The following is an 18,926-nucleotide window of genomic DNA, read 5'->3' as shown; positions in this document are numbered from 1 at the left end:
ACTGTCTAGCTTCTCTAGGTCTGGTTGGTTCCGCTGCAGAACTAAACACAGACAAAACCTCACCTAATATCCAAATATTGAGCAAATATAGCTAGTGTATGCCTCTTTAAACTGTGCAGAAATAGGGGGCACAGGTTTCTTCCTGACTGCTGCTGACATGCTCTTGAAGGCCCGACTTAATTTGATGAAGTTCCCAATTAATGGGTGTTGATCGTATATAAACATAGGACTATTGTGGTGCAATGGTAATGTCACTACTTTTAAGTTAGGAGATTCAGGTTCAAGTCCCACTTGCTTCAGAGATGTGTAATAACATCTTTGAATAGGTTGATTAAAAATATCTATTGTACATTTTACATGATAAATAGGCTCCCAAAAAATAGACATCATGGTGCCTGAACTGCTCACATTTAATTTAATGTCAGGAAACCAACATTTCAGCTCCTGCCTCTGTAAATACCCTCATAAATGCCCCAGCCACCCAGCTCTTTCCTCTCTCTCAGTTTCCAACGTTTCAGGCCAGTGACCTTTTGTTAGAACATTGATGTTCCCCCTGACTATTTCAGTGCTTTTGCTCATTCGACAGGCTTCCAGCTTTTGTTGTACTTTGCTATTGTCATAGAACAGCAGAGGCCATTTGGCCCATCATATCTGCACTGACAAGACCATTTGTATTCAGTTTCCATATTGTTTATGCTGACAGACATTAATACTGAAAGGATGGATTGAACTAACAGACAACAACAATGGGAATGTAAAGAAGGCCATCAGTTACCTAGAGGAAGGACTTTGCGATTTGAAAGATATATTTGGATTGATGGGAAAGGTGAGCTATCGCCTGTTGACTCTGTGTCATGTAGTTTGATAAACAGGAATTTGCATTTTTAATGAACCTTCTGAGTTCACTTACAACAGCTTCTATATGAATGGGAAAATGCAAGCAGTTATGTTGCATTGCCAGCTCTCTCATTTGGGACACATTGGGATGATAATTATCACCTCTCCTAGCAATGCCTCATTTCTTCAAGTATCCATCATGTTGAAGGGAAATAGCACTTGTATTAGCATCAGATGCTTGCTTTTATGCTTTTGACTTAAAGAAGCAGAATGTGTATACCTGTTGGTTCAAACTTCAATCAAGTGTTGGTTTTTGATTCCGTTAATGGGGTTCAGACATCCATCGCCTACCACACTTGTGTGATCTTTCAGCTTACCACATTGACTATCTATGGCCTTTCAACATGAGACTGTTGATTCATTGCTGTATTAAATGTTTGTGTGTGCACACTTGACTGGCTTATAAATGGCTGTATTCCATTTCATTTGATCTCCCAAATGAAACAGAAAGAAGACAGTTGCTTATTCCAGTCTTGTATTCCTTGGGAATTGTAGATTTAATTAAACAGTGATAAGATTGATAGGGTGGATAGAAGATACTTACAGTAGGTGCTAACACAGGTGCTATGTTAAATGCTGGCTTGCCACCCACTGCTGATTTCTGAATCACAGGTCTGCTACTTTCAGAAGGAACAGAATTTCCTGAGCGCCCTGGAAACCGTCAACCAGATTATTGCCACCACTCCCACATTTATGCCAGCTCTCATTCTGAAGATGAAACTGTTCTTGGCCCAGAACAACTGGGATCAAACTTTAGAAACTGCACAAAGGTAAATGAGGGGAGGATGATAATAGAAGGAATGTGATTATCATATCAAGCACATGAACAGTGAATGGTGCTGATTAATGCATAACCTAAATTAGAATCCTAATCTGTTTATCAGTTGTGTACAATGATTGAAGATTTTTGTTGTTGTAGGGCTTCCAATGGCTCATTTGATAAATCTTTTTCTTAAAGGAAACTCCTACTACTTGAGCTTTCTCTGGTCATGTCTCAACCTCAGCTGTCATGTTTCCTGACAGCTTTTCCCCTGTATGAGTACCTGCCAGAGGTGGCCTCCTACCTCTTGCCTTTATTGTGGTCCATTGTTAGTTGGTACTGGCAATGAGTTGCTAAGAATGCAAAAATGACAGCATATCTTATATCATAAATGAACCTGTAAACATTTTGCGAAAGGCCACATATAAAATGAGTTAAAGGTGAATTAGTTAATGAACATTTGAATAATGATGCAATGAATCACCTTCATTTCAATGTAATCATAATTTTATGACTGTTTATACCAGAAAAAAAAACAGTACAATTGTCCATTATATGTAAAGGGTGCATATGTGATGGTTACATAAATAGATTATACACTTATCAAACCCTTCTTTTTCTCCTCATTAAAACAAGAATTATGCTGAAGGATGGCACCAACATAGATGCATTGCTAATCTTGTGTCTTCATGCGCTTTGTAAAGAAGGAGATCAGACTGAGGTGAGGAAGCTATTAGATAGTGAGATATGTTGATTTATTAACACAGAGTAATGTCAGGTGTCCTGAACCATAGACTCAGCTCTGTTTTTTGGTTGTTCTCTAGGACCTTATTTCACATCTGTATTGTGTGACTGAAAGTGCCTAATGGGTTCTTTAAAGTCTGATCAAAATTAATACAAGAATTGGAGGTACTGTTGTTAGACTGGGGTGGACAAAGTTAAAAATCACACAACACCAGGTCATAGTCCAACAGGTTATTTGAAAATACAAGCTTTTGGAACACTGCTCCTTCCCCAGGTAGCTAGAGGGATAGGATCATAGGCTACAGCATTTATAGTAAAAGATCAGTGTTATACAAGCCATTTGGATACAGAACTGGCTCAAGGGTAGAAGAGAGAGGATGGTGTTGGAGGGTTGTTTTTCAGACTGGAGGCCTGTGATGAGCAGTGTGTCACAAGGATCGGTGCTGGGTCCATTGCTTTTTGTCATTTATATAAATGATTTGGAGGTACAGTTAGTAAGTTTGCAGATGACACCAAAATTGGAGGTGTAGTAGACATCAAAGGTTACAAAGTGCAACAGGATCTTGATCAGATGGGCCAAGAAGTGGCAGATGGAGTTTAAATAAATGTGAGGAGCTGCATTTTGGAAAGGCAAATCAGGGCAGGACTTATACGCTTAATAGTAAGGTCCTGGGCAGTATTGCTGAACAAAGTGACCTTGGAGTGCAGGTTCATAAGTCCTTGAAAGTGGAGTTGCAGGTAGACAGGATAGTGAAGAAGGCGCTTGGTACGCTTTCCTTTAGTGGTCAGATCTGAGCTTTGAGTATAGAAGTTGGGAGGTCATGTTGCTGTTGTACAGGACATTGGTTAGGCTACTTTTGGAGTATTGTGTGCAATTCTGGTCTCCCTTCTATAGGAAGGATGTTATGAAACTTGAAAGAAATCAGAAAAGATTTACAAGGATGATGCCAGGGCTGGAGGGTTTGAACTATAGGGAGAGGCTGAATAGGCTGTGGCTGTTTTACCTGGAGTGTCAGAGGCTGAGGGGTGACCTTATAGAGGTTTATAAAATCATGAGAGGCATGGATAGGATAAATAGACAAGGTCTTTTCCTTGGGGTGAGTGAATCTGGAACTAGAGGGCATTATTTTAGGGCGAGGAGGAAAGATTTAAAAGGGACCTAAGGGGCAATGTTTTCAGAGGGTGGTGCATGTATGGAAATGAACTACCAAAGGAAGTGATAGAAGCTGGTACAATTACAACATTTAAAAATCATCTGGATGGGTATATGAATAGGAAGGATTTGGGCCAAATGCTGGTGAATGGGATGAAATTAATTTAGGATATCTGGCCAGCATGTACAAGATGGACCGAAGGGTCTGTTTATGTGCTGGACATCTCTATGACTCTATAATTAATGTGATGTATTGAACAAATCTAGATTGCTGTTAAGTCTTTAATTACTTGGACAATGCATTAAAGGTTAGAGTCTGTCTGTATCCCAACTTGAATCAGACTGATTATATTTCCAAAGTAGGAATTTATAAAATGTCACATTGACTGCCTACAGATTGTGTGCTTATTGAATAAAATAGAATGTATCTGCAAATACAATTCATCCCATAGATTTGTGTGTGTGGGTGGAGAGAGAGGGAAAGCATGTGTATGTGAGTGAGAGAGAAAAAAAGAGAGAGAGAACATGTGTGTTTGATGGAGCATGTGCATGAGTGTGACAGAGTATATGCCTGTGAGAGGGTGTGCACATGTATGCGTGTGCTCATGTGTATGAGTGAGAGTCTGTGTGAATGAGTGTGATCATGTGTGAGAGTGTGTGTGTACGTATCTTCACGGTGCGTAGCTACTTATGTCCTGTCCTTGTCCCATTTGATGACAAAGTTGTACAGCATGCAGGATTTATCGGTCAAATGTTCAACCTGAATGTTCCTATGCAACCTCCTGCCACCATCATAGGTACCATAACACAGTCAATTTGATTCACTTCTGTGTGACATTAGAATACATCTGAGTGCACTGGACACAACAAAGGTCTTTTGTTTTTATTTATTCATTAATGAGATGTGTGTGTGTGTGTCAGGGCAGGGCCAGCATTTAAGGCCCATCTCTAATTGTTGTGGAGGAGATGTTGGTGAGCTGCCTTCTTGAACTGCTGCAGGATGTTAATGTGGGTTTTCAGCAATGATAATGCAGTTGAACATGAAGGGGTGATGGATAAATTCTCTCTTGTCGGTAATGGTCATTGCCTAGCAGTTGTATGACACAAATGTTACTTGCCACTCATTAGTTCAAGCCTGGATGTTGTCCAGGTCTTGGTTCATATGGACCAGACAATATCTCAACTGTAGTGTTGAAACCCTGTGCAGCAAGACTAACTGCTCACTTAGCAAAGTTGTTCCAGAACATCTATAATATTCATATTTACCCATAATTGTAAAATATTGCATTGGTTTGCTCTACTCATATAGGACAGAAGGAATATGAAGCAGCCAATTACTGCCCATACTCTTATGAATCAGCAATAAGGTTATGAAGAAGTCATCAATAGTTGGTTAAATATCTTCTTTTTACCAATAACATATTCACTGATGTTCAGTTCAAGTCTTCTCAAAATCACTCCAGACCTCATTACAACCAGTTCTGTGGAAGGATCACTCGATCTAAAACATTAAATTTGATTTCTTACCAGAGATGCTGCCAGACCTGCTGAGCTTTCCAGACAATTTTTGTTTTTTTCTTCTCATAAGAACTTCAATCTAGACAGGGGCACATCAGCTAAATGCCACAGAAGAGGAAGGAACTGTTGCTGTTGGCATTGGTTAGAGTGGAACAGTGGAATGGTGGCTCAGTGGGTTAGCATTACTATCTCACAGTGCCAAGGACCCAGGTTCAATTCCACCCTCGGGTGACTGTCTATGTGGAGTTTGCACATTCTCCATGTGTCTGCATGGGTTTCGTTCCACAATCCAAAAATGTGCAGGTTAGGTGAACTGGCCATGGGAAATTGTTCTGTGATGTGTGGGTTAGGGGCAAATGTAGAATAGGGGAATGGATCTGATTGGGTTAGTCTTCAGAGGGTCGGTGTGGACTTGTTGGGCCAAATAGCCTGTTTCCACACTGTTAGGGTTCTATCAAGGGGTTGGAGCAATGGGAGGGGTCGCCAGCCCAAAATCCTCCAATGGTGAACTGCTGTGACTCTGAATACAATACACCATCATTTATATGTTTTTACAATCCATTTATTAATATAGGCTGAAAATTATGTGAAACAGCTCAATAGTGCCTTGGAGAAAAAGGAACCTCAGAATCCAAAACTTTACCAACGTGTAGCTGTTTTAATAAGCAGAATGGTAAGTAATGTCGTTTTTCTCATTTTGGACATTTGGCCTTGACGTGCACCTTTCCAAATAAAGAATTGGAGCAATATTCTCGTGAGCATAGATTCCAATTTTAACGTTGATGCTGTGAGAATCCTTGCTTTAAAGTTTATTTTGTATGTTGGTAGCTGAAGCATAGATTCTTGACAGAATCATAGACCCAGGTGAAAGTGAGGATTGCAGATGCTGGAGATTCCTTTTGAAGGGCTCCTGCTTGAAACGTCGATTTTCCTGCTCCTCGGATGCTGCCTGACCTGCTGTGCTTTCCCAGCAACACTCTGATCTTGGCTCAGAATCATAGACCTGGCCATCATCCCTTACCAAGTCTTTCTATTGAACTATCCCCACTAGGTGACCCTCAGGTTACACCACCACCAGTTGTCTCTCTTGCTAATGACAGAGCATCTCTATAATCTAGTAAGGCTATGGCAAATTTATTCCCCTGCACCATTAGCAAAGCCCTACAAGTTTTCCCTTCAAACGTGTATCCAATTCACTTTGAATGTTTTGGTTGCCAATATAGATTTGACCTGTTGTGCACTTTATGCCTTTGACAGTGTGGCAGGAACCAGACTGTTCTGGATCAGACGTACAATCTGGTGGAGCGTTCACTATACCTGGCTCCCATGGATGCAGAGATTGCAACAGAGCTGGGTTTCCAATTATTTCTCCAGGATAAACTGCAGGATGCAGTGAAACAGTACACAGATGCAATGAAGCTGAGTGAAACCAACATGCCTGCACTGACAGGTGTGTAAGTTGAAATATTACTCAACAATCCTCGTTTGCCGCAGTGAGTATGAAGGTAGTGGTTGTTAGTGACAACATAATCCTTTATTCTTTCATCCAATGAGTCTGATGCTGGTAAGGTCAGCATTTGTTACCCATCCTGTTATGGATCAGACCAAGCCCCCTCAAAATCTAGACTCCAACTTTCTCTTATTTTGAAGATAAGTGCCAGCCGTTGCTCTGAGATGCAATTCGATTGGTCAGACTACCAGATTTGAAGCAAACAAAATTTATTCAACACTAGTTAAAATAGAACAAAAGAAAGAAGAAACTGGAATAACATAACTTTGTTGGGAAACTTAACAGAATTATAGATTATTTAACAACTAAATGGTAACTGTTCCAATGTAGAACCATCCCATAAACAGTTCTTTGGCAAAAGGCAAAGCAGATTGTCCTACAAGCAATGCCCCAGCTCAAGCAGAGAGAGGGAGAGAGAGAAAGTAGCATGGAGAGGTGTGCTGCACCTTGCAAACACAGCTTCAAGACCCCAGCCACTGCTACTGAACAACTAAAACTAAAAATCCTGGTTCTGTGGGAGCTTGACCCCACCCATTCAGGCTGCTTCTATTGTTACAACCTTAAGAAAAATCCCAAGGCGTCACAAGCTGTTTACTTTATTGGCTTTGAATAGACAGCTCAGAATTTGTCTTAAAACTCTTTTGGAAAGAAAACAGGGCAAGCTACACCTCTTAAAACCATAGAATTGTCATAATCCCTAATTGCTCTTCAACTGATTGGTTTAATAATTTAAAAAACGCCATCAGTGAACCAGATGGGATTTGATGTCAATTGGTGATAGTTTCATAGTCATCATTTATATTTCAGTTCTTTATTCATTTGAATTGAAATTCCACAATCTGCCAATGGTAAGATTTGAACTCATGGCTCCACAGAATTATTCCAGACCTTCGTATTACTTGATCAGTGGCATGACCACTATGCTACCATTTCAAATAATAACATGTAATGTAAAGCCAATCTTAGCAGAGCAGAAATATCCTCCTCAAATCCCTGTGGACGATAATGGATGGTCACTATCTCAATTTTTCATGATTTGGAGATGTCGGTGTTGGACTGGGGTGTACAAAGTTAAAAATCACACAACACCAGGTTATAGTCCAACAGGTTTAATTGGAAGCACACTAGCTTTCAGACCGACGCTCCTTCTATCACCTGATGAAGGAGCGTTGCTCCGAAAGTTAATGTGCTTCCAATTAAACCTTTGGACTATAACCTGGTGTTTTAAATTTTTAATTCAATTTTTCACAACCTTTAGAATTACTCAATGTAATAGTTTTAATATAAAAAGGTAGAAAGGTGATTGAATTGGTTGAAATTTCCAGAAGTCATAATATTTGGACATGGAAATTAAAGAAAATTAAACCCTGTCATGAGTACAAACATAGGAAATTATATAGAAATTACTTTTGCCACGTGAATGACTGAATATGATCATTCTAAATTTATTCATCTTTTGTGTTGTGTTTTGGTTCTTAAAACCAAGGACCATAGAACAATGATTAGTGATCCAAACACATTGCCTCCTGATTAATACTGCTCATGGCATATGTTAAATTTTATCAATTCTTATGATATATGCCAAACTATTTATGTACATGTTTAGCAGTATATTAATCAGTACATTCAACTGCATGGTCTTTGAGGAAATATTACAACAATCATAACTGAAATCTCCATCTTTAAGTAATACAGTAGAGTCAGAGTCATACATCACAGAAACTGACGCTGCAGTCTAACCAGTCTACGCGACCATAATCCCAAACTAAGCCAGTCCCACCTGCCTGCTCTTGGCTCATACCACTCCAAACATTTCTTATTCACATATTTATTTAGGAATGTCTTTTAAACATCATAACTGTACCCACAGCCACCAAAGATTTGTTCCTAGGTACTTATACCTAAGATGGCAACATTAGAGGCAGCCATTGAAAAAACTTCTCATTGCACTTCTGTACTGGAGTACACATGACAATAAAGGATATTCCATTCTATTCCAAAAGTCCATTTCACACATGAACCACTCTGTAAAAAAAAAATGCTCATATCTTTTTTAAATCTTTCTCCTCTCACCTTAAAAATATGCCTCCTATTTTTGAAATCCCCTGCTTTTTGGAAGATACATCTGGCATTCACCTTATCTACGTCATCATTATTTTATAAACCTCGAAGGTCACCTCTCAGCCTCCTATGCTCCAGTTAAAAATCTCCCAGCCTATGCAACCTCTCCCAATAGCTCAAAGTCTCCATTCCCAGCAACATCCTAGAAAATCTCTTCTGAACCCTCACCACCTTAAAAATATCCTTTCTATAATAGAGCGGCCAGAACTGGACATAGTACACCAGAAGAGGCCTCACCAACACCCTGTACAACCTTAACATAAGTAAAAAATGAGGTCTGCAGATGCTGGAGATCACAGCTGCAAATGTGTTGCTGGTCAAAGCACAGCAGGTTAGGCAGCATCTCAGGAATAGAGAATTCGACGTTTCGATGAAGGGCTTATGCTCGAAACGTCGAATTCTCTATTCCTGAGATGCTGCCTAACCTGCTGTGCTTTGACCAGCAACACATTTGCAACCTTAACATAATGTTGGAATTCCGATAGTCAAAGGTTTGAGCAATGAAGGCAAGCATGCTTAACGCCATCTCTATCTGTGATGCATGGCACATCATCATATTTCCATAGCATCTTTAGATATTTTGTACTGTTTCTCTGGCATCCATCACATCTCTAATTGTGAGAATCTCCACAAGAGAAAATCAAGGACAACCCTCTTTTTTCTCTTTATGGTCTTTCCTCTTTCTACACAAGGTAGCACTCAGCTTTCACATACAGCTTAATAACAAATCGAAGGATGGGAATGGGGCAAATTAGTGACACTGACAATCTCAAACTAGACCTTACCCCCTTCCCTAGAGAATCCGAGCCTGAGTGAGTTGACTTAATGCAACTTGAACTTGAGTCGCCTAAACTGCACTACCTCCATTTCAATTGATCAAATTAGTGATAAGGTTCACCTGTGAAACAGAATTAACTGCACTGTGCAGCTCTGTCTATGTGAAATGGTTTAGGGTGTTTCTAACATCTATGGATTGTGTACTATCAAAACACTAGTTCAGTATTTCCTTCTCAGTAACAATGGGGTAAATCGGATAATACTATTTTAATTCTTCCTTTACCTTTTGGATCAATGGTGTTGACAAATCTCTAATAAGCTACTGTTTCTCTTTGCAAGTAAGCAATTGTCTAGTTTGATGTTGCTCAAATGTGGTGCATTTTTTAGAGATGGTACAAGTATTAAGCCCAATATACCATAAATGTTTTCATATGAGCTTGCTTCCTCCACTTTAACCCCTTATATTGCAGCCCAATAGATGACTTGAGTGAAAGCAGACAGCTAGGTAAAATGAAATAAAATGATTTGTGAAATAGAGCTTCTTTGTTTAAATTTTGAGATGCTGGAAGAATGGCCAGAACTGGTATTGCAGGACTTCACCAAGAGTGCAGTAGAGTAGGTAGGGAAAGCAAAATATTGTTGGAAATCTGAAGTGGAGAAAAGGGGCAAATAGAACAAAGAAAAATTACACCCAGGACCAGGCCCTTCAGTCCTCCAAGCCTGTGCTGATCCAAATCCACTGTCTAAACCTATCGCCCAATTCCTAAAGATCTGTATCCCTCTGCTCCTCACCTACTCGTGCATCTGTCCAGGTGAACCTTAAATGAACCTACTACCTCTGCTGGCAACGATTTCCAGGCACCTACCACCTTCAGTGTAAATCACTTTCCGTGTGTATCCCCCTTAAATTTTTCACCTCTCACCTTGAATGTGTGACCGCTCGTTATTGAATCCCTTCATCCTGGGAAAAAGCTTATCTCTATCCTCCCTGTCTATACCCTTCATGATTTTGTAAACCTCAATCAGGTTCCCCCCTCAATCTCCTTTTTTTTCTAATGAAAACAATCCTAACCTACTCGGGATAAACTAAGAAAAGATCTAAGGATAGTCAGGAAGAAGGCAATTAGTGTCACTTAGGGTTTTAAAACAACATATAGTGTAGGATAGTTGGGAAAATGTAAAGGCATGCAGTCTTGTGTCCTGGGTAAAAGTGATTTTGTGGAAAAAATACATGGAGTTAAAATTTAAACACACTTCTATTTGGGAAAAAGATGGGCATTTGTTGGAAAACAGAGTGAGATTGCAAAGTTTTGATTGCTCTGAGCCAGATTAAAGCCTACTTTATAAAACATTACTTCATGGGCTATGGGCTTCACTGGCCAGGTCAACAAGTATTGCCTTTCTGTAACTTGCCTTGAGAAGGTGGTGCTAACCCTTGTTGTGTCCACAGTGCTGTAATGAAGGGAGTTCTGTGATCTGGACACAGACATCTTATTTCCAGTGAGGTGGGTATGTGATATGGAGGAAAACTTCCTGATGGGGTATTCACATGCTGTCAAAGGACTTTTGAAAAGTTGCTGTAGTGCATCTTCCTACTGTGCACTTGTGGTGGAGTGAATGAATGTTTAAGGAGGTGAATGGGTGATGTTCAAGACTCTACTTTGTTGAGGATGGTGTTGAGCTGCATGAGTGTTGTCAGAATTGCACTCAGCTGGGAGTTATTTTCAGATAAAGATGAAATATGGAATCTTTCCTTTTCTATGGCTACGCATATTGGCAGATGACTTTTTTTTGTGTTCAATACCTCACTCAAAAAGAGGGCCCTAAAGTTGGTGTAACTAGATAATGTAAAGAACAGTCTGTTGTGTTTAGGAAGGATTCAGGTGGAGATTTTGCTTGGGCATTTAGAAGATGCAGAACAACAGCTGGAACTCCTCAAAGAAGTGCAAGGGGTAATCGGAACATCTGCGGTAAGTGCTAGTGATGACTGACTGGAGCCTAATTGTGAAGCACGTATAGTGACTTTTGAAGAGCTTCTCTATTTTTTCACATAGAATTTGCTACCCCATTTAAAAACACTCTCCACTCCTGGCTGGCTTTTATTTATATATGTTTTAATACTCCTTTTGTAAAAGCAAAGACCAAACTTAAAAGAACTCTAACAGCCTATTGTCACTAAAAGGAAAACTGGAAATCAATGCAGTCATACAGCAGGGAAACAGACCCTTCTATCCAACCAGTCCATGCTGACCATAATCCCAAACTAAACTAGTCCCTCCTGCTTGCTCCTGTCCCATTTCCCTCCAAACCTTTCCTATACATGTACTTCTCCAAATGTCTATTAAATGTTGTAAATGTGCCTGCATCCACCACTTCCGGGGGAAGTTCATTCCACGTGCAAACCATCCTCTGTGTGGACGACGCAATGCACCCAATACCACCCTAGTTTTGTTTGGGGTCCTTGCTGGAAGAAATGTGTTAAGATCAATAGATAGAAAACGAAATCAGATAAAAAAGCAATATCTTGTAAAAAAAACTCATATGATTTTTCAAGGAATATTGATTCATGGAAATCTTGGAAAACATCTAATTTATGCCAAAAATTTTTAAAAGATTTTAAAACACAATGTTTTAAATCTGTGTATGTCACAAACAATTATAAAAATCAGAGAAGGGCCTTCACACTTCCAATATTTTTTAGATGAAGTGCCTGTTAAAAGATCCCCTTGAAATGACTAAATTACTTTTTTTGTGAAGAGTTTATAATTATCTTGGGCCAGAATTTGTTTGTGACAGCACGAAAGCAGAGACTTTCAGTGCTTGTTGTTAAAACAGGATAAATTGGACAGCAATCCTTACATCCATAAGTTTCCAGTGAAATACACAGATCCAGAGGTTGCTGTCAGAGAAACTCTGCTTCTACCCACACACTGTCCTGTTGCAATCCTCATCAATGGACTTGGTACTCAAATTACTTCTCTACCAATCACCTAAATGCAATTTCTGCTGGTTCATCATTATTTGACCAGTGGGATTAGTTATCCCCTAAACAGTCTGTTAAAGCTATTTCCCTAATCAACCTGTTCATAGATTTTATTCCACCCTCTGGAGTGGGTGAAATTTGAAAGCAGGTTGCCTGTCCCAGAGATAGGGACTCCACAGCCCTGCTTAGTACTGACATGACAAAGAAGATGATGAACCTGTGACACCTGACCACTCATTCTGCATGACGGCTGGTGTAAATGAGCTTCTAACTGTGTCATAATTATTGCTGAACAATCTCTCTGACCTTGATGTGTAATTTTACAAGGTTGGAGACTCAATGCCTCTAAGGAAAATAATGTTGGGCATATTTATACAGGTCAAAACCACACTTTTAATTTTGTCTATCTCTTTATCTATCCTTTAATCCTATCTGTGCATTCCACTGCTTTAGTTATGTCATGCTTTATAATTTCTCGTTAAGACTGCATGTCTGGTTGACTGAATGGCCTCATTACTAATCCTGTAGAGGGTGCCATGTTGGACCAGGCATTGTGAAGACTTTGCCAGGTAGTTCTCAGGCTGTGACAACTCTCAGGGGAGTTCTGTTCCTTTGCTGCCAACTGCAAAATCTTAGCCAATGATATTTAGGGTCTAAATGTCCACTGGTTTCTCCCCCACAACACTAATGTCTGCTGGGATCTGGAGAAGGTTTGTCAATCTGAATATGTCCCATCATGGACCCATCTCTGTCACCCTCAAGAGTCAGATGTGGGTAATGCAGTCTGGGCAAATGCTGTGTCTCTGTGTTGATGCACCACACATCTGCATCGCCCAGAGTGACATAAAAGTGGCCTACCTGCAGAGGACCCTCCTCTTTTCCAGAAGAGCATCAACAAAGCCACATGTGGACCTTCAATTATTTCTAGGCTTTCCACTGCACTACTGTGGTGTAAACACATTGAGATAAGATGGTGGAGAGCACTGGTGTGCCAAAATAGCCTATGTATTTTCATGGGTGTCATCATTTTGCTTAACCTAGCTGAAATAAAGACTGTATTCTCTTAAAGGAGCTGACTTATCTTCAGGCAGTGCTAGCTATAGCTAAAGGGGAAGAACCAAAGGTGATCATCAAGTTTCTGAATCAGGCTGTAGACATTCACTTCAGTTCATTTGAGGACCTTCCTCTTGGTTTGGAGTACTATGAGAAACTCAACCCTGAATTCGTGCTTGACATTGTCAAGAAACTTTTGGCCCTCTGTCCAGATCAGGTGAGTGTCAACATCAACAGCTGGCATTTTCAAAGAAAACGCCCCTTGAATGGTGGCAGATGTACTGAAACAGGAAACTAAACTTGACATGGAGCAGTGTGTGTGAACCCCAATACATATCCCCATTCAAGATGGCTGCCAGAAACCATTGGAACATGTATAGCATTGCCAGTATTCATGGGAGTGAGCAATACTGGCTTAGTTGGCATTTATTACCCAGGCAGCAGTTAAGAGTCAATCACATTGCTGTAGGACTGGAGTCATACTTAGGTAAGGATAATAGTAATCCTTCCCCAGAGGATATTAGTAAGCCAGACGGGATCCCCCTGTCCTGCCCCCAACAATCATTTCATGGTCATCTTAGACTCTTAATTCCAGATTTTTAGTCCCATGGCAGGATTTCAGTCTGGATCCCCAGGACATTACCTAGGGCTCTGGGTTAATGCTCTAACAAGAATACCACTTGGCCATCATCTTCCACTGATTATTTGCCAGCTGGGATCTGATTGACACTTTCATGTTGCAGTCCTGATGTGGTTTCTGATTTAGTGTGGTCAATGAGCTGTGAAGTCAGCAGCGTAAACATTGCTGGCCAACAAAATGCTCACTGACTGGTAACGTGACTGGACTGTTCGTGGAACAATTCAACTTGTGCAATTCACTGATCTGTCAACTTGTGGATCAATAAGTGTATTGGATTCCAAATTGGAATCAGAACAAAATCTGTTCTCCTACGAAAGATGGGCTCTAACAAGGTGCTGTAATTCCGTGGGTACCTACCTGTCTGTCGTTCCATGAGGGCCACAGTTGCTGAGACCATGTTTGGATGTTATGTTCATTTCTGGGCGCCTTATTTAATAAGCATATTAAAGCCCTGGACAGAGTACAAAGGAGATCTACGAGAATGATACCAGGAATGAGGGATTTTAGATGCAAGAAAAGGTTGGAGAGACTGGACTTATTCTTTTTGGAGCAGAGAAGATTAAGGGGTGATGTTATTGAGGTGCTGAAAATTATGACCAATTTTGACAAGGTAAAGAAGGATATGCTATTTCCATGAGTTAGTATGTCAGTAACTAGGGGTCACAACTTCGAGATTGTCAACAAGAGAGCTGGTAGTGAGATGAGGAGAAACTTCTTTACTCAGTTATTTAGGATTTGGAATGTGCTGCCTGGGAGAATGGTGGGATGGATTCCATAGGTGTTTTAAAAAGAGAGCTGGAGATATATTTGAAAGTGATTAATTTAGAGGGCTATGAAGGTGAGGCTGGAGAGTGGAACTGGCTGGATAGCTCTTTCAGGAGCTTGTACAGACACGATCAGTTGAATGACCTCCTTCTGTACTGATCCAACCCTCGAACTCAGCACTGCCCTCCTGAAATATCCTACCTGTCCATCTTCCTTCCCACCTATCCACTCCACTCTCCACTTTGACCTATTTCCTTTACTCCCAGCTTCATCTACCTATTGCCTTCCCAGCTATGTTCCTCCCAGCCCCACCCTCCCTCCCATTTATTTCTCAGCCCCCTTTTCCACCACCACAGTTTTTAACTCTGATCTCCAGCATCTGTGGTCCTCACTTTCTCCTGTTGGCAACAATGACCAGATTCCCGGCCCTGTGCTAAACAGCAAGGCAAGATAACAATAACATGAGCCTGGCATCTCTAGCTGAGTGGGGAAAGGCACAAAGACAATGCAAGGCAGAGAGACTGTGAACAGGAAGTTAGAGTCTATGACAGTGAGTGAAGAGCCTGGTCAAGTGCATAAGCTGGGTGCTTGCCTATGAGTGCTCAGTGTACTCACTGTGGCATTCTAATGATAGTTGTTGGTGCAGCCTGTGATCCAGCATTGAAGAGCAGATCTGACATATAAGTGAATCGGAGATGCACCTAGAGGATTCTTAGATGCAGATACACGTCAAATGATAGTGCCTGTAGATGTGGGGTGGGTACAGCTAGTACCTACGAAGCATGCCATACAATGACAGCCCAGCTTTCACCTTGGAGGTCACTCTGGGTAAGTGGAGAGCTGAAATCACCAGGTGCTTGCTCTAGTTTCCTTGTCGAGCTTCTCTGATCTCTAGCTTGTTTATGGAGTCTGAATATTAATGAGATGGTGGTGATGATAACAAGACGTTTACTAATCAGTAATGATCACAAGGTGACATTTCACCATGCTGTTCATGAAAAGGGTGAAGCAGGGTGGCATGGTGGCTCAGTAGTTAGCACTGCTGTATCCGCAATAGGGGCCTGGCTTCAGTTCCACCCTTAGACAACTGTCTGTGTTCTCAGTGTCTGTGGCTTTCCTCCAGGTACTCTGGTTTCCTCCCAAATTCCAGAGATGTGCAGGCTAGGTGGATTAGCCATGGGAAATGCACGGTTACAGGGATAGAGTAGCGGGGTGGTTCTGGATGGGATGCTCTTTAGAGTGTCAGCTGGAGTCAATGGGCTGAATGGTCAGCTTCTACACTGCAAGTATTTTGATTCTAGGAAGACCTTGCAGTCATGATGGGTCTCACACGTCTCCCTTTAACCTATTTTGCCCAGATCCCTATAAGAAACTGCTCCAGAAAACTATCGTAGGATGTTGTAAAAACTTATCTGGTTCACAAGTGCCCTTTCGCAAAGGAAATCTACCATCTTTACCCAGCGACTCCAGATCCACAGCAATGTGGTTGACAAGTGTTGTCTGGGAAAGTTTGGCCAGCTGTTTAGTTCAAGGGCTGTGAGAGATGGATAACAAATGTTGGCGTTGCCAGCAACACCACATCCCACAAGCAAATAAAAAGATGAAAGACATTATGAATGAAGCGGCAGGGTAGAAACACATTAAACTTAAAATGGTGCAGGTTGGAGACACGTCATTGTAATTAGTAGGTAGAATGGATATGACAATTGGAGACCCTGGCGGGATAGCCTGGGCCCTCTCACTCCCATCCCACCCCACCCCCACCCCCTGCCAATTATAGGTACTGATCAACCTTGTAGCCCAATGACGGTTTTAAAGTAATATGAGGCCAGTAGATGCATTCATTATAGTGCATTCTGACTGAATTTAATATAGACATTTACGCTTTTCAAATAGTGGAATCACCTGTTGCTAGGAACCATCAGGTATCTGTTGCAAAAGATCCCAAAGCACTATTGTAAAGAAGAGCAAAAGGGGGTTAGCTTTGGTGGACTAGTCAATATTTATCCCTCAATCAACATAATAAAAGCAGATTAACAATGATCACATTGATGTTGGTAGGAATTTGGTGTGGCCACCACATTCCATACAATATAACAGGGAGTACATTTCATAAATTTCCTCATCGGCTCTAAAGCCTTTGAGATGTTAATTGGTCATGAGAGATGCTAAATAAATGCAATCAATATTTTTCAGCATTAGCCACAAAACTACTAATTATAACATGTAGGTAGAACTTTATCTTCTCCTGGAGTTGTGTTGGGCAGGAGGTATAACACTGGGGGAAATGCCATGGTCATTTTTCCCAGCACCTACTTCCTTGTTCCTGGTGGTGATGCTAGGAGCAAACAGCTGCCAACCTCCTGTTGGTCCTCAAGCCAACTAACACAGCACCATGCATTAAATGGTTGTGGGCCAACCTGTCAAAAAAAAGAACAAGTTTGACATTCATCTTTAAGTTTCTGTCCGTAATTCTACCTCTGCCTTTTGTTTCTAGCAGATGTAAGGTTTAAAACTAACTTAAAGTCAGGAACTAATGTCAAAATTATCAGTGTTTCTTTAAATAATTGAGTCAGAAAGACTTTTGAAACACTCAGAGGATGGTTCTGGGTGTAAACAGTCTTAAACAATTTAGATTAGATTACTTACAGCGTGGAAACAGGCCTTTCGGCCCAACAAGTCCACACCGACCCACCCATACCTAACATTACGGGCAATTTAGCATGGTCAATTCACCTGACCTGCACATCTTGGGACTGTGGGAGGAAACCGGAGCACCCGGAGGAAACCCATGCAGACACGGGGAGAATGTGCAAACTCCACACAGTCAGTGGCCTGAGGCGGGAATTGAACCCGGGTCTCTGGTGCTGTGAGGCAGCAGTGCAAACCACTTTGCCACTGTGCCGCCCACAATTCTGAGCACAGAAAACAAATTCCATTGTGACTTCTATCATAGAGTCATAGAGATGTACAGCACAGAAACAGTCCATTCAGTCCGACCAGATATCCCAACCCAATCTAATCCCAACTGCCACCACCTGGCCCATAGCCCTCCAAACCCTTCCTATTCATGTATCCATCCAAATGCCTTTTAAATGTTGCAATTGTACTAGTCTCCACCACATCCCCTGGCAGCTCATTCCATATATGTACCACCCTCTGTGTGAAAATTTGCCCCTTAGGTCTCTTTTATATCTTTCCCCTCTCACCCTAAACCTATGCCTTCTAGTTCTGAACTCTCCGACCCCAGGGAAAAGACTTTGTCTATTTATCCTATCCATACCCCTCATGATTTTGTAAACCTCTATAAAGTCAACCTTCAGCCTCCGACGCTCCAGGGAAAACAGCCCCAGCCTGTTCAGCCTCTCCCTATAACTTAAATCCTCCAACCCTGGCAACATCCTTGTAAATCTTTTCTGAACCCTTTCAAGTTTCACAACACCTTTCTAATAGGAAGGAGACTAGAATTGCACGCAATATTCCAACAGTGGCCTAACCAATGTCCTGTACAGCCGCAACATGACCTCCCAACTCCCATACTCAATACTCTGACCAATAAAGGAAAGCATACCAACGCCGCCTTCATTATCCTATCTACCTGCAACTCCACCTTCAAGGAGCTATGAACCTGCACTCCGAGGTCTCTTTGTTCAGCAACTCTCCCTAGGACCTTACCATTAAGTGTATAAGTCCTGCTAAGATCTGCTTTCCCAAAATGCAGCACCTCGCAATTATCTGAATTAAATTCCATCTAAACACTTCTCAGCCCATTGGCCCATCTGATCAAGATCCCATTGTAATCTGAGGTAACCTTTTTTGCTGTCCACTATGCCTCCAATTTTGGTGTCATCTGCAAACTTCCTAACTATTCTTCTTACATTCACATCCAAATCATTTGTATAAATTGTTTTATAACCATTTTCGAAGTGCATGTCTATTGTCATGTCGATAAATGCAGCTATTAATTTACACACTGCAAGGGGCCAAATCAAAAAATTAAAGGGA

The 18,926-nt window shown here is 41.1% G+C and overlaps 1 protein-coding gene across 1 annotated transcript in view; it reads left to right on the top strand.

Annotated features, from left to right (window-relative positions):
- Positions 1–18,926, top strand: part of LOC132816237 (tetratricopeptide repeat protein 21B-like) — a 123,886-nt gene that overhangs the window by 28,481 nt on the left and 76,479 nt on the right. The window contains exons 5-11 of the mRNA XM_060825733.1: positions 704–826; positions 1,510–1,667; positions 2,294–2,378; positions 5,647–5,745; positions 6,330–6,526; positions 11,357–11,450; positions 13,533–13,733. Coding sequence (XP_060681716.1) covers positions 704–826; positions 1,510–1,667; positions 2,294–2,378; positions 5,647–5,745; positions 6,330–6,526; positions 11,357–11,450; positions 13,533–13,733 — 957 coding nt within the window. The remainder of the gene's footprint in view (positions 1–703; positions 827–1,509; positions 1,668–2,293; positions 2,379–5,646; positions 5,746–6,329; positions 6,527–11,356; positions 11,451–13,532; positions 13,734–18,926) is intronic.

This window comes from Hemiscyllium ocellatum, chromosome 5, assembly GCF_020745735.1.
Source record: "Hemiscyllium ocellatum isolate sHemOce1 chromosome 5, sHemOce1.pat.X.cur, whole genome shotgun sequence".
NCBI lineage: Eukaryota > Metazoa > Chordata > Chondrichthyes > Orectolobiformes > Hemiscylliidae > Hemiscyllium > Hemiscyllium ocellatum.
The sequence above is the reverse complement of the archived record's forward strand: the minus strand, read 5'-3'. Positions and strand labels throughout refer to the sequence as shown.